This window comes from Ceratotherium simum, chromosome 9, assembly GCF_057802395.1.
Source record: "Ceratotherium simum simum isolate JZ-2026a chromosome 9, ASM5780239v1, whole genome shotgun sequence".
Classification (NCBI taxonomy): Eukaryota; Metazoa; Chordata; class Mammalia; order Perissodactyla; family Rhinocerotidae; genus Ceratotherium; species Ceratotherium simum.
The window spans coordinates 18929153-18953833 of NC_141908.1; the positions used below are offsets into that span (position 1 = coordinate 18929153).

General features: G+C 38.9%; 1 protein-coding gene across 5 annotated transcripts in view; it reads right to left on the minus strand.

Moving 5' to 3' along the window:
- ZRANB3 (zinc finger RANBP2-type containing 3) overlaps window positions 1-24681 on the minus strand; it is a 239961-nt gene that overhangs the window by 15695 nt on the left and 199585 nt on the right. For all 5 annotated transcript variants that reach the window (XM_087435092.1, XM_004423871.3, XM_087435094.1 and 2 more), the window contains 3 exons: window positions 9628-10015; window positions 6494-6691; window positions 2798-2889 (listed from right to left, as the gene is read on the minus strand). In XM_087435092.1, coding sequence (XP_087291218.1) covers window positions 2798-2889; window positions 6494-6691; window positions 9628-10015 — 678 coding nt within the window. The remainder of the gene's footprint in view (window positions 1-2797; window positions 2890-6493; window positions 6692-9627; window positions 10016-24681) is intronic.

Consider the following 24681-nt stretch of genomic DNA (forward strand, 5'->3'; position numbering starts at 1 on the left):
CTCACCATCGCTTTGGAAAAAACACACAAAAGTGCTTACATATAGATTAAAAGTTGAGATATGCAATTGTTATTCTAATCTCGGATCTAGACTTGGGATTCTGGCTGAAATGAACAGTTCTTTAGAGTTATTCTCTTAATACGACACAGGATGCTAAACACCTGTACTGCTCTTCCCTTTAAGGGATGTTCTCATAGGCAGTGAACTACGGTTTTTATCCAAATTTCTACTTTTAGAGTTTACTTCAGCTCTTCTAAGGTAAAAAGGAAAGATTTCTTCTCAACTTGACTGTATCTGTGAAAAGACCTGTTGCATTTCATCTGCTTAGTGTCTCATGTTTAGAAAATTAACTGAATAACATATTTTTTTTTTTTGTGAAGAAGATCGGCCCTGAGCTAACATCTGCCAATCCTCCTCTTTTTGCTGAGGAAGACTGGCCCTGGGCTAACATCCACGCCCATCTTCCTCCACTTTATACGGGACGCCACCATAGCATGGCTTGCCAAGCAGTGCGTCGGTGTGCGCCCGGGATCCGAACCGGCAAACCCCAGGCCACCGCAGCGGAGCGCGCGCACTTAACTGCTTGCGCCACTGGGCCAGCCCCAATTGAATAACATTTTATGATAAAGGGACATATAAGTATTTAGAATAGTCATAAAAATGCACTTGAGACTATTAATAGAGATGTCAGGAATGTGAGGTGGCCCAGGCTACGTAGGCTGGTGGCAGAGCCAGAAGGTGAGTCAGCGAGGCTGTCACTGTGTTTGACTAGGCAGCAGGCACACTCTACCCTCTACCAGGAGTTTGCAGTTTCTCTCTTGTCTCCACCCAAAGGGGGAAAAACACTGATCAGATGATTTAGGATGCAGAGCTTTCACTGTACAGAGTAAAAAGTTCAAAGAGTTTAAGGGCTACTGAATTCCTATGGTGTGCTGTGCCTAGCGTCCGCCTTTTGGCTTCTTGACCTTCAAACCCATCTGGGGACCAGTTCTCTGTTACTCTCACGTGATGGTCTGGGAAGCATGGCCTGAGCTCCCCCCACATGGAGGAGGGTGGCTCAGGCACTGACACCTGCCTCTAGATGAGCAGAGGAGTCCCTGGTGCTTCCCCACGTCTAGAGGTTCCACATGGTGGACTGGGGTCCAAGCCTCTAAGAGGCGCATTATTGACTGCCTGGCTTCATTCTTGGTGTCTGTTTCTTGGCTGTGGTCCATGATAGAGGTTGTGGTCCCATAATGGAGGCTGCTTAGGGCTTTTAGTATTCATAATCCTAGCCATCTCCTAATCTTCTAGCAATCTCTTCTTTTTTTTTTTTTTTTTTAAAGATTTTATTTATTCAGTTTTTTCCCCCCAAAGCCCCAGTAGATAGTTGTATGTCATAGGTTCACATCCTTCTAGTTGCTGTACGTGGGACTCGGCCTCACGTTGGACGGAGAAGTGGTGCCTCGGGGCGCTCCCGGGATCCGAACCCGGGCCGCCAGCATCAGAGCGCGCACACTTAACCGCTAAGCCACGGAGCCGGCCCTCTAGCAATCTCTTCTAATCTTCAGTTAGAACTGAAAATTATTACATGGTACATCATCTATCTATAACTATATTTGGTTTAGTAGAAAACATGTAACTGAGTTTGGGCAGCTCCAACATAAGCTATCCTTAAAAAAAGGCATTCTTGCAATAGAATGGCCCATGAGTTTAAAAAGTTACAAATATTATTTTATTATACTTATATAGATTAGAAATTTGAAACTGTAGATCAAACAAAAGTATCCATAATCACAGCAAATTTTTCCTCAAATGCTCACACTAGTTTATTTTGCCAAAATTCTCACATGGTCCCCAAGATCCTTTCAGGGGATCCACAAAGTCAAAAGTGTTTTCATAATAATAGTAAAACAAGATTTGCCTTTTTCACTCTCATTCTGTCACGAATGTACGGTGAAGTTTTCGATGCATAGGCAAATATGAGAATCCCACTGTCTTCTATTAAGACTTTAGGGAAAATTGCTAAAAACGTAAAACAATGCCACTCTTCTCACTAAATATTTTGTTTTAGAAAATATTATTTTTTTATAAAAATATGCTATTGATATAAATATGTATATTTACATTATTTCTACTCAAATAAATTAATAAATGAATATTTTTAAGTGTTTCCATTTTAATTTCAAGCACAGTAAATATCAGTAGATGTAACCCACATAAACAAAACGTTTGTTTTGGGGTCCTCAACCAATTTAGGAGTGTAAAGAGGTCCTAACACTAAAAAGTTTGCATACCACTAACCTAGGCTATGGCAGGAATCTGAGAGATGATATTATCAAAGCTTCATAGGGTTTACTCAACATGGATGGGCAGGCTCAGGCTTCCATAAAGACGCTACTGCTGCTGCTGCTACACATGATCGGTGCAGGAGCGAACATCTACTGACAGTTCCTTATGGCTAGGCTCTGTGCTAAGTGCTTTACAGGAATTAGCCCATTTATCCTTGCAGCAACTCCTCTCCACATTTTACAGTTGAGGAAACTGAAGCACAGAGCAGGAAGTAATGTGTCCAAGACTGCACAGTGAGTAACAGATTTGAACCGAGGCACTCGGGCCCTGAGGTCTATGTTCTTCACTGCTATGCTGTTTGCTTCTCTTTGTCTTCAGATTTAACATAGGAATTTGAGAATTAGCTTTAAGGAGGAAAAGAACTAGATGCCAATCTCTTTGTTAATAAAATTAAATATCTCCACTGAAACATGAAAAAAGAAAGGCTTTTGTATGTTTCCAGCTACAGAATCCACACGATGCCTACCTTACTATAGAGGTGGATCCGGTCAGTATTCTTACTTGCACAAAACATTATGGTGTCGTACACTGGCCAAGTGTCTGAACTCTTCAACTGTTCTAAAGAAGAAGAGAAAAGAGAATCTGAAGGCTTATCTACTCTTAGTCCAAAATAGCTTATTTTAATCTTCTACAGGTTAGAATGATGAAATAGCTGTATCAAATTTATCAACATATTTGACAAAGAACATGTATCTGGGCTTGAAATAAACCATGGTAGGCCATCTAAGAGCGTACTGGCTTGCATGGGAACCAGTTGCTTTGTACTTTTGCTAATGACTCAACAAGAAAGAAACAAATTCAGAATTAGCTGAAAAGACATGAGTTAGGCATAATGGAGAATTTCCTACTACCGAGAGTTATTGGTCTTGAAGGGGTCTCACATCGAGACTTTTGCTGGAGTGGATGTAAGCTGGACTGAGTGAGCACCATTTTAATCATCAGCAGCAGTACAGCTACATCAGGGCCACTTAAACCCTGATTCCCTGGGACCAGGTATCTCACATCCACAAAGGAAATGAGTGGACAAGCTTCTTTTCTGATAATCTCTTTTTATTTATTCCTTCCTCAGTCCCACTGACCAATAAATTCTGCAGGAGAGAGAGGGTTATCAAAACAGCTTTAAATGATAATTACAGTTATTACTTTTCAGGCACTTACAACGTGCCAGGCACTGTTCTAAGCACATATATTAACACCTCTCAGAAATAAGTAGCACGTTTTCCAAAGGAGGGAGCTGAGGCGCATTGACTTGCCCAAGGCCACACCACAGGTATGAGGACTTGGGCCCAGTAATCCGGCTCGAGCCTGTGCTCTTAACCTCGGCTGCAGTTCCTTAGTGACCTTTTCAAGCATTTTCCCAGATCTAGAATTCTATGATTTGTTTGCCATTCTACTTGGCAATGTCATCATATTTGTTTTTTTCTAATCAAGCCATTGGTCACTTTACAAATTTGGTTTGTGGATTATTCCCATATTTCATAAATTTAACAATGTACACTTTTTTCCCATACTTTAACACCTCTGCAACTGGCATGTCTTACAGTCAATAATCACGGCATTTCACAATCATTACTGGCCAGGCGGCAGCTGTGAAGCAGTTGTCATTGCCTGAGCACGCGTGAGCTTACTCATAACTACAATACTGTTGACACTTCAACACTACACTTGAGGTATATGCACTGTTGTCACTACACGTGTTGAGTTTAATTATCATTAAAATGTGTTCAAATGTTTCACTATGATTTGTATTGAAATGAAAAGTTACCATGTATACCAAAAAAAAAAAATTGGATACAGAGCATGAGAGCATAAATTTGATATGATATTAAAGAAGCAAATGTATCATTGGAGGAATAACGAAAATTTTTTATATTCTTGCAAAGGAATAACCCAGTGCTTCAAGAGGTCTAAGGGAAGGAGATCCCTGCAAATAAAGGAAGCTGTCTTACATTTAGATACGGAGATGTGCAAAAAGGTTGCCTATTACATGCCAAGCAAAGCAACTAAAGGCAGGAGAAACTGCCCAATCCCTCAGAACAAATGAAAGAAACATCAAGGCAACAGAGGGTGGTCTGACCTGGTGTGGTCTATAATTAAAGTATCATGTCATAGTTTAATAGGCAGAGTTTCTTTTCTTTCTTAATGCACATAAAATAAGTGCATCTCATCATCTTTGTGTCTTCAGATTTGGAGAACTATGGTTAATGCATTAATGCTTAAAGATCAGAAGTCATTCTTTGATAAAAAGCATTATAGGAACAATTCCAAATCAGCTGATATTCTTGGTAGCTAGCAGTTACATTGGGTTACACATCTCTCTTTTCATTGTTTCTATGAAGTGTAATTTAATGGTTTGAGGCTATAGATGATGCATCTTTTGAAGATACAGCCATCCTTCCAGACCTCTAGAATTCTAGTTAGAACAAAATTACAGGGCCGGCCCGGTGGCTTAGGGGTTAAGTGCGTGCGCTCCACTGCTGGCAGCCCGGGTTCGGATCCCGGGCGGGCACCGACGTACCGCTTCTCCGGCCATGCTGAGGGCCCGTCCCACATACAGCAACTAGAAGGATGTGCAACTATGACATACAACTATCTACTGGGGCTTTGGGGGAAAAACTAACTAAATAAATAAAATTAAAAAAAAAAATTACAGTTCCAGCATAGTACATACCACTCTAGTTCTAAAAGAGCATATAAGGGTAGAATAAACATTTTAACGTGGTGTGCCTCCTCTTCCTTCTGTTTGTTTTTCATGGAAATCATGTTAGTGGGGAGATGTGAAGCATATCCCTTGTATGGAGTTCTCAGCCCAGTGATCTGAGAAGTCGAAAAAGGAAGAGGGGATACGCATGGGGGGAATGCTGGCATTGTCTGGAGTGGATGAGGCCAATGCAAATTTCACTGGCAGAACAGAATTTCTAAAAGTCTGGTGATTTTTGAAAAGTATTTGTAAGTAAAGCTAATGTATGTCTTTATCAAGGGACCAATTTATAACTAACAAGCCAGTATTTCCTGGCCACAGATGAAGAGACTCATGGCCCAGTTGATGACAATTGCCAGCTGTTGGTTCTGGGTCTCATGTTTAGTGCACTGAGCCGTATGCTGTCCTACAAGAGCTTCAGCAGCACTTGAGAGACTGTCACAGTAGAAACAAGGAAACTAGAGACATAAAAGCTATACCCCACCTGAGTCTACATTGTCTACTTAAACTCTGTTAAAATTAACAGACCCAAACAGGATCCATTCTGAGACATTCTTTGGGAAGATCTTGAGGAATGACAGGGAAGGAAGGCTGAGGGAAGACGAAAGGAAAATACCCTGAGCTCAGAAATTTTTCAATGAACATTTCATTTTAAAGCTTTGAATCTGACTCCAAATTATATCTATGTTTAATAGCAACTGATTTAGAAGAAAAACTTCAACAGTCCATCTCGACAATTTTGGGGTTGTTATAATAAAAACATCAATCTGTGGGTTACTATGGTCACTAACTGAGTAACAAGGAAAGTATTCAAAAGTACTCACAATCTTTTGCCAGCTGGCCCATAAAGATAGTGATGTATGACATACAGGCTGGTATTTGCCAACCATCACAGCTATAAATAATGAATGGAATCAACCAAGAAGTAAATAAATCCGAAACACTACATGGTTGGCTCCAAGTGCAGTCATGATTCATACAGTCTTGAAATTATGTTCCTTAAAAACATTTCCTTAAAAAAAAAAACAACCCCTAAATTTAACATATCCCAATTAATTGTAGCCATTTGAAAGAAATTCATGTGTAGAGGATTAATGACCTGCTAAGTGGCTGTTAATAATCTGTCAATCTTACAATTTTGTCCAAAAGAACCTCCCAAATATCGAAACCAGCCCCTCAGTGTGTGAATGAGCCAGGCTTGGTTGAGGCTGGGCAACAGGCCTGGGGGCAGCACGTGCAGTTATGTATTGGTCCTTCTCTCTGTGTCATGTCTGAATGCCAACAGCTCTGCTCTTCCTGCCATCTGGTGTTTAAGTATGTGGTTACAAATGGTTGCTATTTTTAACATAAATGGGAATACAACAAACCTGGAATAAGGTAGTAATCACAAATCTACTAACAGTATTGTGTGTCTAAGCACATGGCTATTATTTGGATGCTAGAAATGGAAACAAGACTTACCATCACCTGGCTGGGCTGTGAGTCCATCTTCCCTCTCGACTTTTGACACTTCTTCCTTGCTCTTAGCCAGCGGTTCAGGTTCTGACTGTGCAAGGGCTTGTTTTTCACAGCCAGAACTAGTCCCAACCTTTTTGGAGGTGTCTTTCTGAGCATCATCTTTCTCGTTTCTGTTTTTATCCTGGGTATAGTTGAGGCTATCTATTTGTAGAATTATGAAAATCAAACAAATAATTTACATATAAATTTAGATAAAGTCATTATATACTCTAAGCCCAGTTTAAAAAGTAAAGTTTTAAAAAAGTCACAGCTAGGTCTTACAAAAAGAAACAAAGTCAACAGTTTGTTCATTCTTTGGAAACATTCATTGGGAGTCACTAAACACCAAGTGCTACTCTACTCTGGAGAGGAAGCAAGAGATGAGACAGGTAAGTCTCTGCTTCCTGGAGATTCCATTCTAAGTGGCAGAGACAGAAATAAATAGGTAAACAAATAAATAGGATCTTTTCAGAGAAAGAGAATAAAACAGGGTTTTTATGAGTAAAAGGGATGGGCTGGGGGGAGCAAAAGTTGGCAGGGCCAAGCTCTCAGAGCAGTCTCATTTGAGCTGAGAGCTGTTCATGAACTAGGAAGCCTGGCCCAGGGGCCTGTATTTTTGGATTGGATTCTAAACATAACTGGAAGCCATTAGAGGGTTTTAGGCAAAGGAATATAATGATCTAAATTTTTAAGGGTCACTCTGGTTGCTGCGTAGAGAAGGACCACAAGGGGGTCTAGTAGGGAGGTTCCTGAGGTCTGGGAGAGAGAGAATGGTGGCTTCTAGCGGAATGGTAGCAATAAAGATAAAGTGGCTAGAATCAAGGTATATTTTGGAGATTACACTGCAGAACTTGCTGGATCAAGTGTGGGAGGAGAGAGTGGAATCAAGGATGCTGCCTAGGTTTTTAGCATGATGCAAGGAAGATGAGGGAAGAGAAGATTTGGGTGTTGGATGTGGTGGTGGTGAATCAAGAATTGTATTTTGGACATCTTAAGCTTGAGGTATCCATTAGACATCTAGGTGGAGATGGTACACAGGCTGCTGGATATATCCAATCTGGAATTCAAGTGAGAGAGAGAAGTCTGGGCATGTGAGCTGTAACATGTCAAGTATAAACAATGGATGTTAAGAACAAAGCATAAGAGAAGTGTTACCTATTGACAAATATTAGTGTTCAATATACACTGTGCCAAATTTTAGCTAATGTACTAGAGACTGCATTAGCCACTTTTATGGGAATGTAATATCCTAATATTGCTCCTTTAACTTTTCAGATTCCACCATTTCCTCAAAGTGTTATATGGCAGGCATTGGATAAAAAAATTTAGATGAATTAGAATTAACTAGAATCAATTAGAATTTTCAACTTTTGGGGTGCATCCAAATCAAAGTTGGAAATCATTTTGCCAAACTGTACTAGTATTAATTTAATAATTATAATATTTATATACAGTAATATCACCGTTACTTAGAATATGTATTTCTCTTTAATCAGATTGTTTCATATTCACAAAAGGTGTTTTGTTTTCCTTTAGGTTGCTTGCGAGTTTATTAAATCCTGGGTCTAGACACTTTCATTGTTGCTCTTGGTATCACAAAGAAAAATCAGAACTATAAAACTCTATTAAACTATGATTTTTTTGCTAAATCACTCAACTTATATATTTAATGTGAACTGACATTATTTTGCAGTCACGAGATACTTTATTTTTATTGCCTGTAGCAGTTGGAAATTGAATGAGATAATGCAAATTGTGAGAGATATTATATGGAATAAGCTCATGGTTCCAATTTAGTTCACAGACAACAGGTGTCCACATTACAAATATAACCACCCAGATGGCAGACTTGTCATTTTGGTAGGAACACCCAGAATTGAAAGAGGAAAGACTCCGCTACTGATTACATTTCCTTTCAGATCAAAAGTAAGACAGAGAGAAGCAAGGCAGGCAGGAAGGAATCACAGTATCAGAGCTTATATCTTAGTGGAGTCTTTGTTAATGTCAATACTCTGAAGAACTCCCCTATGATGGAAAAGTAGATGTGTACAATTATTATAACTGATAAAATAATTTCTTCCAGTTTCCAAAACTGTCAACTTGGCATTTTGAGTTACCACAAAAATGGTCTCTAAAATTGGAAACAAAAGGAATACTAATGATCTTTTTCTTAAGAAAACCACAGGTATTAATATCATTTCAAAAACAAAACAGAAAGTGGTGTATCATGCTACAAAAACATACTCTGAGGCATGTTTATGATTTCTTTTTTTTTTTTTTTTTTTAAATTATTATTTTTTTTAATTATTTATTTTTATTTATTTTTTCCCCCAAAGCCCCAGCAGATAGTTGTATGTCATAGTTGCACATCCTTCTAGCTGCTGCATGTGGGACGCCGCCTCAGCATGTCCGGAGAAGCGGTATGTCGGTGCGTGCCCGGGATCCGAACCCCGGGCCGCCAGCAGCAGAGCGCGCACACTTAACCGCTAAGCCACCGGGCCGGCCCCTGTTTATGATTTCTACTTTGAAAATAGCATGTTTTTGAAAAGAATAAACTTATAAAACAGATATCAAGTTGATTCTTAAAAGAAGATCTATAGAGGAATTTTTATAATTTGTCATGCAAGAATCATGGCACCATGTATATTTTACTAGACAAAGAAGCTACATTGAATTATTTTGCTATTTAAAAGGAAGTAATCTATAATTTCTTTAAAAACAAGTATTATCTACAGAGGAAAGAAAACAGCAGGTCTATGACTATAAAGCATATTTGCTGCCATAGCAACAGAGCTTCTATTCCTGCCCACTGAATTCACTTCCTGCTGGCATTAATCAGAAATGTCCATTTGTGCCAAATTAATGCCATGTCACAGACGCTCGGGGATATACATTCTTGACAGAACTGGGAGCTTTTCACATTCCACAAGGGGATAAATTCAGTCATCACTATGTGAAGTTCTCACTCCAGCTTAAAAGCTCAAGTCAGTGCCAAGCCACACTAACCTCTGATAACGGCAATCGTCTGTAAAAGCACAGATTAGTTATCTGAAGACACCACTGCCAGCCCCCTCCATGGTCACCCTCCACGTACTCACCAGTACTACCTTGAGGATTCTCACACATTTCACAATAAGGTAACACTGAGTTATTGATATAGGTGCAGAAACCACACTGCCAGCCCTTTCCAGGGAGGGATGGGGGTGTTGCCTGGGCTAGAGCTTTGGTTTGGCTGGGCCAGGATCGCTTCTCCTCCGGGGGACTGCAGCGGTCATCGGTGGTGACTGATTTCAGTCTTTTAGCTTCAGGTTCAAAATTGCTTTCATAATCAATGATATCTCTTGTAGCTATTTTTCCAGGGTCTGCTGGCACTACAGTATTTTCCTCCTGGAACATCCTTGATTCATTAAAGGAGGTCACCGACGGTCTTTTCTTAGGTTTTGGTAAAAAGAATGATCGAATATCATGCTGTTTTTCTTTTTCAAACTAGGAAAAACAAACAGTTATCAAATTAAGGAGCAATCTAATACATTCTTTCTAAATGAAACTGCTTAACAAACTATTTTCATTAACCATATTCCTTTATCTTTTGAATACCTTGTTGGAAATGAATTCAATTATGCTATGACTCTTCATATATGCATATATGCAGAATACAATTAACACATCCATATATTTCCGGTGTCTAACTTTTTTTTAGCACTTACAATGTTCCAAGCACTTTTAACTCGTTTAATCCTCATGCCAGCTCTGTGAGGCAGGTACTGTTATTCTTCCCATATTTCAGATGAGGACATTAAAGCCTTAGAGAGGTTGGGTAACTTGGCTATAGAAGTTATGTCATAAAAACATACTTCATAAACTATCTGCTCTAGATGTATGTCAGGGAAAGGAGGCAATTGTGTGTTTAAATATTTCAAGTCAATCAAGAACTTAGAAAAATGTTTTCATGCCCAAACTATAAATACAATGTTCATAAACAATATGTTTTTCATATTAAAATCTTTTCTTGACCAGGGAGCATTTTTCAAATAGCATTAAAGCTATTAATTAGAACAGCTTCTTTAACAGACACATTTGAATAATTATCTTGTCTTCAAGAACTATATTTCTCTTTTCTAAGAACAGCTACATCATTATCTCATGTTTTTCATCTTCTTTTCAATGTGTAAATCTCAGCCTCCTAATTACAGGAAGGAGGATACCTATCTCCACAATTGATTAGCTAGCAGTTAAAGTAACTTAAAGGAGTTAATTTTGGAGAAGTCCTGCTGGGGCCTCAACTGGGTACCACGGTGGACACACACTGTGGCAGACTGCGTTTCCAAAGACAGCCACACCAATTCTTATCCCATTTCACATGCTCTTCTCACAACGTGACGTTGACATACCTGTGTTTAGAGGTGGGGTCTGTGTTCCTCTCACTTGAGACTGGGTGGACCTTTGTAACTGTCTCAATTAACAGAATACTGTGAGGGTGACGCTGTGTGACTTCTGAGGCTAGGTCATTGAAGGTAACATGGCTTCCACTTAGCTATTGGCACTCTGTCTCTCTTTCTTTATGCCTTTGGATGCTTGCCTTTGGAGCCTAGGCACCATGTTGCAGGGAAGCCCAGGCCACATGGAGAAACCACATGTGGATGTTCAAGTTGGCAACCCCAGATAGGCCCCTAGGGTACAGCCAGCATCAATTGCCAGACATGTGAGTGAATGAGAATTCAGATGTTTCCAGATCCCAGCCTTGGAGTTTTCTAGCAAAGGTCCCAGTCATCACGGAGCAGAGACACAGCATCTCATTATACCCTGGCTCAATCCCTCACTCACAGAAACCATAAAAAATAATACATGACTATTGTTTGAAGACACTAAATTTTGGGGTAATTTGTTATGCAGCAATAGATAACAAAAACAGACACTAGGATAATGATAGCAAAATACCATATACTGTAAATAGAGATATTTTACATAATAAATCTTGTCTGCACTTCTCAGTAGTGCTGCATAAGAAAGACAGATTTAGCAAATTCACAGAGACAGAAGAATCAGTGGTTACTGGGAGCTATGGGAAAGGAAAATGGGGAGTTATTGCTAAATGGTTAGAGTCTCTGTTTGGGGTAATGAAAAAGTTTTGAAAATAGTGGTGATGGTTGCACAACATTGTGAATGTAGTATTAAGTGGCATTACTACTGAATTATACACTTAAAAATGGTTAAAATGGCAAATTTTATAATTATACATATATAATCATAAATTTAAAATTTCTAAAAAAAAATGAGAGAAGAAAGGGAGTGAGGGAGGGAGGAAGGAAGGAAAATTTAGGTTGTTCCCATATTGGCGAAATTAAAACATATTATAGGAAAAAAGCCCCCCCCCAATTATGTACAACTTTTATTTTGTACGGCTGTTATTTATATATTATCATGTTATAAAAAAGTTATCTAATTAGTTGTGGAAGTTACAGAATTTAGGTAAAAATATACAGAATGAAATCATTAACCATGAGACAAGATTTTTAAAACAATGCACAAGAGAAATTCTAAGAAAAGGGTGGAGAAAAGCAGAGAGATTCGCAGACCTATAGAGTTTGGTGTTAAAAAAAAAGTAACAAAGAAACAAAGATAGTTTGTTAAAGCTTAAACACTTAAAGAAAACGTTCTATTTCATATAATAGGACTGCAAAGAGGGCTTGCAGGATTTTAAAAATACTAGCAAATGTTCAGCAAATTCTATCAGCTATTTCTAGTTAAACCATGGTGATTTTAAATGGAGGTCAGCTTTCTAAGTACTTGCATGTCTAGAAATGAGCCAACTTTGCCCTCACCCTTAGTCAGTAGTTTCGCTGGGCACACAAATCTCCTCAAATCTTTAAAGACATTGCTCTATTTCTTCCCACATCCCGTGATGCTAATGATGTTCCTTCATAAGTTGCAAACTTTTTCTTTGTTTTAGAGGCTTTCAGGATATTCTTTTTATCCCTGGTGTTCTAAAATTTCACAATGATCTATATTTATATATCTATATCTATATGCCTTCTCATATAGATATCTCAGCACCCAGGATACCTTAATTTTGAATAGTATTGATTATCTCTAGCTTTTGGAAATTTCTATTATTCTTTATTTTTTTTTATTTTTTTTTTATTTTTTCCCCCCAAAGCCCCAGTAGATAGTTGTATGTCATAGCTGCACATCCTTCCAGTTGCTGTATGTGGGACTCGGCCCCAGGATGAACGGAGAAGTGGTGCCTCGGTGCGCACCCGGGATCCGAACCCGGGCCGCCAGCATCGGAGCGCGTGCACTTAACCACCAAGCCACAGGGCCGGCCCTCTATTATTCTTTGGTAGTTTCTTTCTCTTTATTTTCTCTTTTCTTTTTTTCTGGAATTCCTGATAGCAGAACATTGGACCTAGACATTTATGTCTTATCTTTTATTCTCATATTTTCCTTCTTTTTGTCTTTTTACCCTCTAAACTCTTGGAGTTTTTCTCTATTTTATCTTTCAATCCTTCTGAAGAATTATTTTGTTTTGGCAATCATATTTTTAACATCTAAACTTTCCTTCTTGTTCCCTGTTTCTTTTTCATAGTATTCTGATTTTTATTTACATTTGCAATAACATCTCAAATCTGAGGCTACTAATTTGAGTTTTTAAAAAGTTATCTTTAGCACCGATTTTTGTATTAGTTTATGTTTGTTCACCTTTTTCATGCTACAGATTTCCTCCTCAAATGTCCAGTGACCTTGGTTGTCCCTTCATATATAAGAATGAAGGAATAGGAGGGCTGCCTGGGAACTCGGGACATGCGGAGCTTATCACCAAGAAGATATGATCGGACAGACTGATTGAGCGTGAGAGGTGAGGAAGATGGAGGGGCACAGAGTGATCCTCAGGCTCCCAAATTTCTGACTTAGAACATTGTAGGGATGATATTTTCAGTTACTGTAATAGGGAATACACAAAGATAAATGGGCTCATGAGAAAGCAAAAGAGCAAAAATAAGGAAATAAGCTCACTTTTAGACATGTGTGAGGACTGGTGGGTCCCAGAGTGGAGAGTTCCAGGAAGCAGGCCTGGAGTTCAAGAGAAAGAGACCTGGATTTACACATCCGGGAACCCCTGACATAGAGAGGTGAGTACAGTCATAGGACTGGATGTCATGCTACGTGGAGGGAGGAGGAAGTAAGAAACGGTGCAAGTCAAGGACAGAAAGCAGAGGAACAACATTAAGGGCGGAAGGAGGAAGAGACGTCAAGGAAGGAAACACAAAAGGAACAGTAAGAAAGGCAGAAAACTCAGGAGAGTCGTAGCTTTAGTGGAAGTGTGTTTTGGTTTTCCATTCATTACATGAAGCACTCAGTGGGCACTTGCAATCAGAAAAACTCACATCCCTCAGTTCTGGGAAATCTTCTTCTATTATTTTTCCTTCCTCTGTTTTCTCTGCGTTCTCTTTCTGGAATTCCTACCAGGCAAAAAACTTCTGAACTGATCATTTGATTTTCTTCACTTTTTCTCACATTTTTCCATCTCTATTTGTTCTACTTTCTGTGTGATTTCCACATGATCTTCCTTTCTATCCTTTTTGAATTATTATTTTCTGATATTACAGGTTCAATATCTAAGGACTTTTCCTTGTTGTCTGATTTTTCCCTTTCCTTTTTCTTGTTTCATGGGTGCAATATTTTCTTTTACTTCTCTGTGTACATTTTTTTTTTTTTTTAGTTTTCTTCAGCTCATTACATTGTCTCTGCTTCTTTTGTATCCCTTTCTTGGCTTATGTGCTTGTTTTGGTCTCTGCTTTTCACGTGAGAGGCTTTCCTTCATGCCTGGTGGCCTTTGCTGTCCGTTCATATTTTTTTTTTTTTTTAAAGATTTTATTTATTGATTTTTTCCCCCCAAAGCCCCAGTTGTATGTTGTAGCTGCACATCCTTCTAGTTGCTGTATGTGGGACTGGGCCTCAGCATGGCCGGAGAAGCGGTGCCTCGGTGCACGCCCGGGATCCGAACCCGGGCCACCAGCAGCGGAGCGCACGCACTTAACCGCCAAGCCACGGGGCCGGCCCTGTCCGTTCATATTTAAGAATAAGACACTAAAATGCTATTGGAAGTTCCACATGGGGGACTTCACTGAAGGTCATTGGTGACTGTTTGTCAGGAGATCTCTTTTAGTCTCCATAGTCTTTTCTCGTTCCAGTCAGTTTCTCCAAAAAGGAGTCCTCCAGTCTCCTGCCTGAAGGATACAATGCTGGCTACCAGTGACCTGGAACCCAAGGATTTCACCATTTATTAAAGGAGTCTTTCACTTAATATGCTCATTTTCAATTTACTGCCTTACTCCCCTTCCTTAACTGGCTCTCTTCCTAGATATATTTTTAAAGACATTTTTAGAAGAAGCAAATAAAACAGCTAAATAAATAAAATATAAAAAACACACATATAAAATACAAAATATAAAATAAATAAAATATACAATAACAGGCCATTGTCACTTACACTAATGTTTAAATAATATCAGAATTTTTTGTCCCATCCTACATTTTAAAGAATTTATTTCTTTAAAAACATGTTAATCTCTCCATCTCTCCACCAAAAAATAAAACAAAACTTTCAGATTTGTTTATAAAAAAGCAACCCTCCTTACAATACAAAAAAAAAAAAAACCCTAAGAAATCTTTCCAAAAAGAATTCTCAAGGCCTTAAAATATCAGCTTTTACAGTGGATCTCTTTTAATTAAGCTATTTAATTAAGCTATTTTTAAAAGAAGTTCTTTTACTTTTTAAGCAATGATTAATTTTGGAAATTAGCATTTGAGAAATTCTCATTATGTGCCAGAGGCAGGTTGAGAGTAAAGGTTAGCAGTGACTGACAGTAATCAGAAATTGATGTATACCTCTGCCACTACAAGGGTTTACTTACAGTGCATGGGAGTAATCGATATAGGTGCTATTTTGAAACCACATCTGCTTGGGTAATAATAAATTGAGACTTGAGCACGCAAAACCCAGAAAAGGAGCGGGTGGGTGAAAAGGGAATCATTTTATATAATTTCAGGAACCAAAGGATACAGAGTATAATTTTAGAAAAAGGAGAGGGTAAGATTAATCAGTAGCAATGACTTTAGCTAATATTAGGATGGCTACATTGGACAATGATGAATGTGGTTACAGGTAGTAAACCTTACAAGTTGGTGCCCTGGCCACAGAGGTGCCAGAAGCTGTAAGGCCTAACAGGAAGAAAGACTTCCTCTGAGATAATCAATTAGAAACCTGATCCATATTATCAGTTATGTTTTCTGATTGTAGCCTCTGAGCAATCAGGCAGGAAGTTGGTTGATGAGGTTTCTTTGACACTCAGCAGCTATGACTGATAGAAAAAGATGTGAGAAAATCTCTTTGACACATCCTAACGATAATTATATATGTCAGATGGGGACAGAGAAGGGTTACAGGTTTACTGAATGCGAGCTCTTAACTGGGGATCCATAGGCCTCTCACAAGACCTTGGATGGCCTTCAGTGAGCCTGAGAAACCCCTGAAATTGTCTATAAAATGTTGTCTGGATTGTATGTGCATTTTTGGAGAGCAGTTCTTTACTCTCTCTATAGTCTCAAAGGGATTCAGGACCCAACAAATGTTAAGAGCCACTGGATTAGAATCAAACGTCTGAAGGTGCACATGTGGTTTGAGAGCTCCATTTCTTTCCTTAATTTTCTATAGGTGAAGGGAGAGGGAGGGCTCATGTGTGAATGTACACATATGTAAACTAACTCTTTTTAAGGGGCAACAAATACATAAATTCTCTGAAATACTTAATGAGAGTCCCTCTAGCTTCTTTCAAATAATAGTTTTAAAAACTGAATAATACCAAAACAGAGTAAGTTCTGTGCAGGCCTGAAACATTCTCGCTGAGCTCATTTGTCTGTCACTGTAACTGGACTCTGAACTGCTTCTCCTAAGGGAGCAAACGACATGGGAATGCTCACACAGTCAAGAGAGAAACTACTGATGAGGTGGGTAGAAGGAAGCGCATGGATTGTAATGCTAGGGAACTACAGGAGACATTTCTGTGCCCGCAGGACTCAAAGGCGTAAGGCCACATAGCTCAGCTTAACACAAAACACACTATCCTTGATGTTTTGAGACAGGGACATAGACCATCAGCTCCTCATGGAGATTCCAGCAGGCATTTGGGACACGCCTGGTTAATAAAAGGAGGAAGTGACCTTTAATAAGAGCTGTAGACACAGATACTAAACATGAATGCAAAATTCCTACATCTGTAAGATGCTTCTAATTAATTTTCTTTTGTCATTTTTTTATTAAGTTAATTCTTTATAAACTGAATGTGGATCCACTGATTAAAGCATCTGAGAAAAAGGCAGTAAGAAATAATTGTAAACAAAATGCTCCCCAAATAAATGTTTTCTAAAAATATTAGATTATCAATAACATGACTCTGTGCAGGAGCAAGCTTTATCAGTCTCACCAAAATAGACCAGAAGCCTCAAATTACAACAGCATGCTGATAGTCAAATACTTAGTACCCATACCATTCGGGCAGGTCTACATTTGAAAAATTACTGACTTTATTAAAGTTATCAGCATTTCTCAGTAGTAAAGATAAGCAGGAACATAGAAAGACAAAATATTTTTATGGCCTAGGAAAGCTTTGTTACTTAATAGCAAGATTAAGCTAAAAAGTCTTTTGTGTTTTGTAACTACATTCTTGCACTTAGAAGAGACATTATAGTAACAAATTATTGAAAATGTCCTAACTCATCATGACTGTTTGTCCTTGTAAAGAAGTAACTATATTAAGTGACCTTTGTAATGTGTAATAAATAAGAAACTTAAATGTAGGTGTTTCTAAAAAGGAGGAGCAATCTAAGCTTATAGTAATTTCCCCAAGCCCCAAGGAGTGGGAAAAAATATAGTTAAGTGAACATACCCATGTCATAAGCAACGTGGAAAACAGAAGAACATATTCCTCTCTGCACTTATATAGCTGACACTCAGTTATTGTGTTCCTGTCTTTTGTTCAATATTGTTTTTGAAAAACAAAAGAAAAAATATTGCTTTCGCTGAGAAGTGCTGGGAATAAAAACTACAAAATGCTTAAGGTGGCAAAATGTGTGTTTTTATCTGAAAGGTTCAGGGACCTAATATATATCTGCTTTGTTTTGCACCACGGTAAACTACTGCTCTTTAGAGACAAATCCCCTGGCCATGATGATAGGATTAAAAGTCAGCTATTAGAACTGAAGGAGAGGAAAAGAAAATCTAGTAAAACAATAAAAAACAATAAAGCACTTCAAAGCCTGGTGCTGGTCCAGCGAGGCACACGCCACCAACAAAAGCACTGATGTCGGGTTTACTAGAGCTTGAACAAAGGGCAGCTCTGGAGGAGCCATTACTGCCTCATGTCACTCATCTCCTGTTCCTAAAAGAATTAACACAACTGCTGTGTTACAAATGGGTGATTGGGACATTTTGCTGGTCTCCTGGACGGCAGACTGATGACTGGAATTGGAACTAAAAAGCCTTCACTAACATTTGTAAACCAGCGAGAGGATACAGAGTGACAAAAGTAGGGTTTTAATCATCTAACCAAAAAAGTGAATTTAAATTCTCCTAAAAAAGAAATGACTGACTGAATTTTCAGATTTTGCAAAATGTCCATTCATTTAAATAAAATTTTGACAGTGATCCACTCTTAGGCACAAGTTTTTCTCTTTGGGCATAGAGAAAACAAAACACAAAACAAAATAAGACTCTGATTAAAAAAACGAAGTGGTAAAAAAGAAAATGTTATTACTTATTTTTAAAGGTGACATCAAAAGCAGTGCCGGCAAATGTTATTGGGAATGGCTATTTCTTCTAACAAGGACAATTAGAATTTAAGAGCAAAATGTTATATAATATAACGCACAGATCATTAGAATATGACTCAGAGGGGTAAATTAATAGGTGCCCATGTGTCATACTCTGTCTTTTAAGGCCTGATATCCAAATGCCTCATGGACATCAGCTGCAGAGGCTCCTGGAACCCTAGAGGTCCCAAACGGACTCTTCACTCTGTGAGCCAGCTTCTCTCCTACCATCACAATCTCTCGGCTCCTCACTGCTACCAAATGAAGTCCTCTGCTATGGATCCTCCAGTTTTAGACTAAACTGGATCCCTTCCTACAGCTTCAGTTTGTCCTCCCCTACCTACCTGCATACCTCTGGTTCCGGCCCCTCTCAGTGCCTGCTTCAACCCCCTCTACCCTTCCAGCACATGCTGCTATCAGACAGGGTTCCATCCAGGCCTCACTCTCTTGATTCTACCTCTGAAATGTCTGGAATTTTCCTTTCCTCTCCATTACCACTACCACTGTTAGGAGTTCAGGGGGGAGTTTAGTGCCCCTAATCCCATCTGGGAATCCCTGACAAAGGAGCCTTCTCTATAGTAATAGCCTTATGAATAAAAAGGAACGGACTTTATTAATAGACCTGTAAGTGCCTGACAGCACCAAAGTAAAATTTTGGTAAAAGGTGTATTAAACAAGCCCAAGCCCACAATGAGACTTCCTACTTCCCACCCCAAATGAGGGGTGGGAGTGGGAGCGGCACTTTCGTTCTGCTTACAGTGGAGATACAAGTGCAAGAGAAGCACGCCTCCGCAGAGTACAGTAACCCACTAGCCCCGAACTGTGGCCCAACCAAGTTCTCAGGCTCTGAAAAATCAGATAAACAACTCCTCTGCCAGGGGCAGCAAGAGAAAGCCCTGAAAGAAAATCCCTTCACCAAAGATTGAAACTAGATGGGAAGGAGGTCAGAAATAATCCATTCCCCTAATACCACTGCCTCCAAGAACCTCTGTCTCTTCTCCTCCCATTCATTTCCCACACTGCCACTAAGATTATCTTCTAAAAACAGAAATCTGATCACGTCACTCATTTGCTTAAAAGCCTCTGATGACACTGCACTACTTCCAAGATAAAGTCCAACTTCTCGGCATGGCATGTGTGGGCTCCTCTCCATCTGATCGGTGCCAAAGTTTCAGGTTTCTTTTCCTTTGACTCACTTCTGGTGTGCCCTATGCTCACACATTCACACGGAATTCCCATTCCCAGCATAATTGATATCTGCTCATATAATCTGATATCTGCTCATATAATTGTGCTTTGGATCATGCTTTTGGTGTTCCCTTTGCCTGAACCAGGACCTACTCTCTTTGAACTCATCCTTCAAAATTCAGCTCAGATGTTTCCTAAGGGAAATTTCCCACATGCCCTAGGTAGTTATTCATTCTGTTCTCTGTCCCCAGAGCCTGATTTACATATCTATATTTTCACATTCATCATATTGCGTTAAAATGATTTGCTTACAGTCGTCTCAATTTAAGAGTAAGCTCCAAAGGAAAGTTAGCTGTTTTCCTTATCCTTGCACCTAGCATATAGTCATTTATAAGTAACAGCTTTATTGCGATATCATCTATTTATATACCATAAAATTCACTCTTTTCAAGTGTCCAATTCCATGATTTTTAGTATATTCAGAATTATGCAACCATCACCATCATTTAATTATAAAACATTTTCATCACCCTCAAAAAGAAACCTTGTACCAATTAAGCAGTCACTCCCCATTGCCCCTCTCTCAAGCCTCTGGCAACCCCTAATCTACTTTATGTCTCTATGGATTTTCCCATGCAGGCCAATTCACATAAATGGAACCAGACAATACGTGGCCTTTTGTGTCTGGCTTCCTTCACTTAGCATAATGTTTTCAGGGTTCATCTATGTTGCAGCATATATCAGTACTTCATTCCTTTTTATGGCCAAATAATATTCTATTGTATGGATATACCACTTTTGTTTGTCCATTCATCAACTGATAGACATATGGACTGATCTAACTTCTTGGCTATTATGAATCATGCTGCTATGACATTTATATACAAATTTTTGTGTGGATATATGATTTCAATTCTCTTAGAAGTGAAATTGCTGGGTCATATGGTAACTTTATGTGTAACACTGTAAGGAACTGCCAGACTGTTTTTCAAAATGGCTGCACCATTTTACATTCCTACCAGCAATGTATGAATGTTCCAATTTCTCTACATCTTTCCAATACTTGTTGTCTATAATTTTAGTCATCCTAGTGGGTGTGAAGTGGTATCTCATTGTGCTTTTGATTGCCTTCTATATAATCTTAATAAGTGTTTATATAATGAATGATCTTTGAATGTCCTGTACATAGTACATATCCCATAAACACTGGCTAAACCCAACTGACGTGTTTCAATGTTCTATTCATTCCACATATAACTGAGGGTCTACAGTGTGCTAACTCTAACACACACAGTATAGTTTGGCAAAGTTATGAAGGCCGACTTTGGAGCAGAAAGGCCTGGGTTCAAATCCCCATCCTGCCACTTATTGGCTGTATGAACTTGGGTAGATTATTTAACCTTTCTGAGCTTTAGTGAGGCATGGTAAAAGTATCTGCCTCATGGTGTAGTTGTGAAGGTTAAATAAGATCACGAGTGTTAAGGGCTTAGCACAGTGGCTACATGGAATACCACTCAATATATTTTAATTATTATTACTGAGTGAACTGAAGTCATAAAGGCAAATAAGACAAATGTCTAATAATAACATTATGTGATATAAGCCATGACAGAGATATTTATATGTCTCCATCCATAACAATGAGGCTACCCTCTTGTCCTCAAGAAGCTATTATGCAGACTAATTATATATATATATAATGTTTACAGAGTGGTTTGAATTCTAAAATACATATTAAATAAATATTCTAATTTAAGATGTGTTAGCTTCAAGAAACCAGTGCTTTAGCATATTAAGAAACAAGAGATTTGGACAAGAGAGATTTAGACTTCATGAATACCACAGCTTCTGTGGTCAACTTTCTTTTGCTGTTACCATTTTTTCAACCAGACAATATATAGGAAACAAGGCTATTTTTTATATGTACGAGACAATTTCTTACTTGTACTTCTTAGCCCACAATAAAACAAACATTTCATACAATGTTGGCATTTAATAAAAAATGCAGTTTGGTTTTGAATTTTGAGGGCATATTTTAAAATTTCATAGTTGTGCTAAAGAGCAATCCTTCCCAACTACATGCAATTTTCTGCAGCAGATCAGCAGCCATCCAATACATTTTTAATGCAAATATGGGTGTTTGAAATGTAAATTTGCTTTGAGTAAAGGATGTTCTAGAAGGCCTTGAGGACAACAGACCAGGGGACTTGAGGATGGTTATGATAGAGAAAAGGCAGCAGTGTGAGCCAGGACAAAGACACAAGTCCTGAGGCAGGGTAAGGAAGGTTAGGCAACCAGGGAGAGGCTCATGAGGAGAAAGGAAAACTAGGAGATATTGCACTAAGAGCCCAGAAAATGAAAACAACTGGCAAGGGACAGCAGAGACCATGTGTGGCTGAATTTGGGAACTATCTAGAGATCTCTTCCAAAAAGGAAAGAAAACTACTGTCTTAAGTAACAAAATGGAAGCAGCTCTGGCTTACTGAGATTTGAAGAGAAATAAAGCAGACAGAAGACCCGTCCTAAGCAGGAGCTGGACTTGTGACCCATACTAAACGAGAGTCCTTTTTGTTCACCTATGAATTACTTATGCACCAAGTTTCTCTTCATATACTTTATAGTATATATATAATGGATGAAAGGGACCTCAGAAGCTATTTAGTGATCTAGGGATTCAAATGGCTGGATAAATGATACCGCTGATTATCCATTAGGCACCAAAAGAGGATGGGAAAAGGCCCTGAAGAGGTTAAGGGAAGAGCCCAAGTTTCCCACAGCTATAGAAAGGAAAGGATGCCCCTTAGATGAAGGCAGCAAAAATGAAAATCAGAGAGGGAGGCTTCCTGTCTGAATACTCCACTTAGTCTATTTTCTTCAAAAACAGCCTTTAGTTACTTTAATTACTTGGAAATGACAACATGGACAAATGTAGTCCATACCTTTCTCTCCTTTCAGCTGGAGAAGACCTACTTTATCACTCTATGGAAGTCAATGTAGGAAAATCAAAACACCTCAAAACCAAAAGAGTACCTGGAATTCTGTCACGCACACTTAGATGTAGAAGAAAGGAAGAAGCTTGAGAAACTGAATCACATCTGAGACAGGGACCCTGATGAGGGACTCCCAGAAGGACTGGCTACTGAAGGGACAGCCAACTGGCTGTGCAAAGGTACCTTTCCTCGTGGTGGTGGAATTATTTCTTTTCATTTGAGTTGGACTTCAATCTGAGTTGCATCTGGGTTAATAAATAATTCCTTTAAAAAATGTAAGTATATCTAGGGATGGGTAAAGAATTGTGACTCATACATTTGTGTGGATTAATTCCATGCAAAGTGTTATTCAAATATTTAACAACAGCTATAGTGGGGGCATTAACCAGTGTTGGATAGAAGTTGAGTCCTAGAGGCCCAATGCTGTGCAGGATCATGGGCAGGTCCAGGAGGCCCTACTGGTGGGGTGAGGGAGTACAATGAGGGGATTGAAGAAGTGGCTATTTACCAACTATTACCAAAATATTTAATATTTTAATAACCAGTACACTTATACCCATATATACTGGTAGAGTATCAGCCCTGGTTCCATGTATTTTTCTTATCCCAATAGTTAGCTGAATTAGGTGACAGAAAGAGAATTCTGATTAAGAGAGGAGGGAGATAAAAGATAATGCCATTCTGAAGGGCAAGAACACCAGGGGGGAAAGAAGGCAGGAGATAACAAAACTAGTTATAATAAAATTATAATAAAATAAAAATTTTGTCCAGTAAAATTTTCTCTCATTCTTCTCCTATTCTTCTTCCTAATCAAAGGTCTCCCTCCCCAGGACCCATAATCATACTAATATTAGGCTCTATTCACTGAAAACCAATTTGCCAAATTTACGAAACTTTTGGTTTTCTAAAAATCATTTATAGAGTTCACAGCAATCCAATGTGATTGATTGGCAGGGTTAAGAAGACTATGGGGAGCTAGGGATCCAGGGTTGGGGCCTCCTGACTCTCTTCCTGCCCTCAGCTTATCCTCTCTTTGCCCTTCAGGCTTGGTCGCTGCTCCTTGGTCTCCTCCTCTTTGAGCCTCTCAGTCTCTCCTTCTCCAGGGAGAAGATGGGCTGGGCTGAGTCAAGTGCCGACTAACACACACAATCCACAGTTCTTCTGGCCGTGGAAGGTCCCTCTTCTTTGCCCCAGCTCTAACCTGCAGCTTCAGCAGCAGGGCAACAGGACAGAGATAAAATGAACATTCCTTAAAATGCTGACACTACAGAAATATTCACAAGCTGTTAAAAACCATCCAATTAGGACTGTTATAAACTTTTTAAACAAGTTTTTGATGACAAAGGGCAAATTTGGTTAATTTAGCAAAGTTTAATCAACAAAATTGGAAGTATCCTAAAAATGCTAAATGTAGAAATTTTTTTTTTAAAAGGCTTTAAAGGGCCGGCCCCGTGGCTTAGCGGTTAAGTGCGCGCACTCCGATGCTGGTGGCCTGGGTTCGGATCCCAGGCATGCACCTACGCACCGCTTCTCCGGCCATGCTGAGGCTGCGTCCCACATACAGCAACTAGAAGGATGTGCAACTATGACATACAACTATCTACTGGGGCTTTCAGGGAAAAATAAATAAATAAAATTAAAAAATAAATAAATAAATAAAAGGCTTTAAAAAAGAATCAGAAAGAAATCAGTATAAATAGAAAGAGTCCCATAGGAAATGCTGAAATTTTGGCAACATTCAGAAGAAAAATATGTTCATCGGTAGACTAAATTTCCTTAGGACCTTTCAACAAATTGAACATTTCTTAAAATGCATGAAGCTGGAGGGTGTTGAAGCCGAAGTGGTAAGTAGCATGCCCACCTAAAGTAATTCAAAGCACATTTCACATGCTGGCCAAAAAACAAACAAACAAATACAAACTAAGCAAGACAAATCAAAACAAGCAAACGGTCCCTTACATTATAAGATTCCACTGCATATAAAACAGCATATTTATAAAGACATGCATTGAAAAATCTGTGCAAGGTAACACTAAACTTTGAAAGATAAATACCTAACTCAGGAAAGTAAGACTTGTTAAGGGTAATTGGGTGATTACTTTTAAC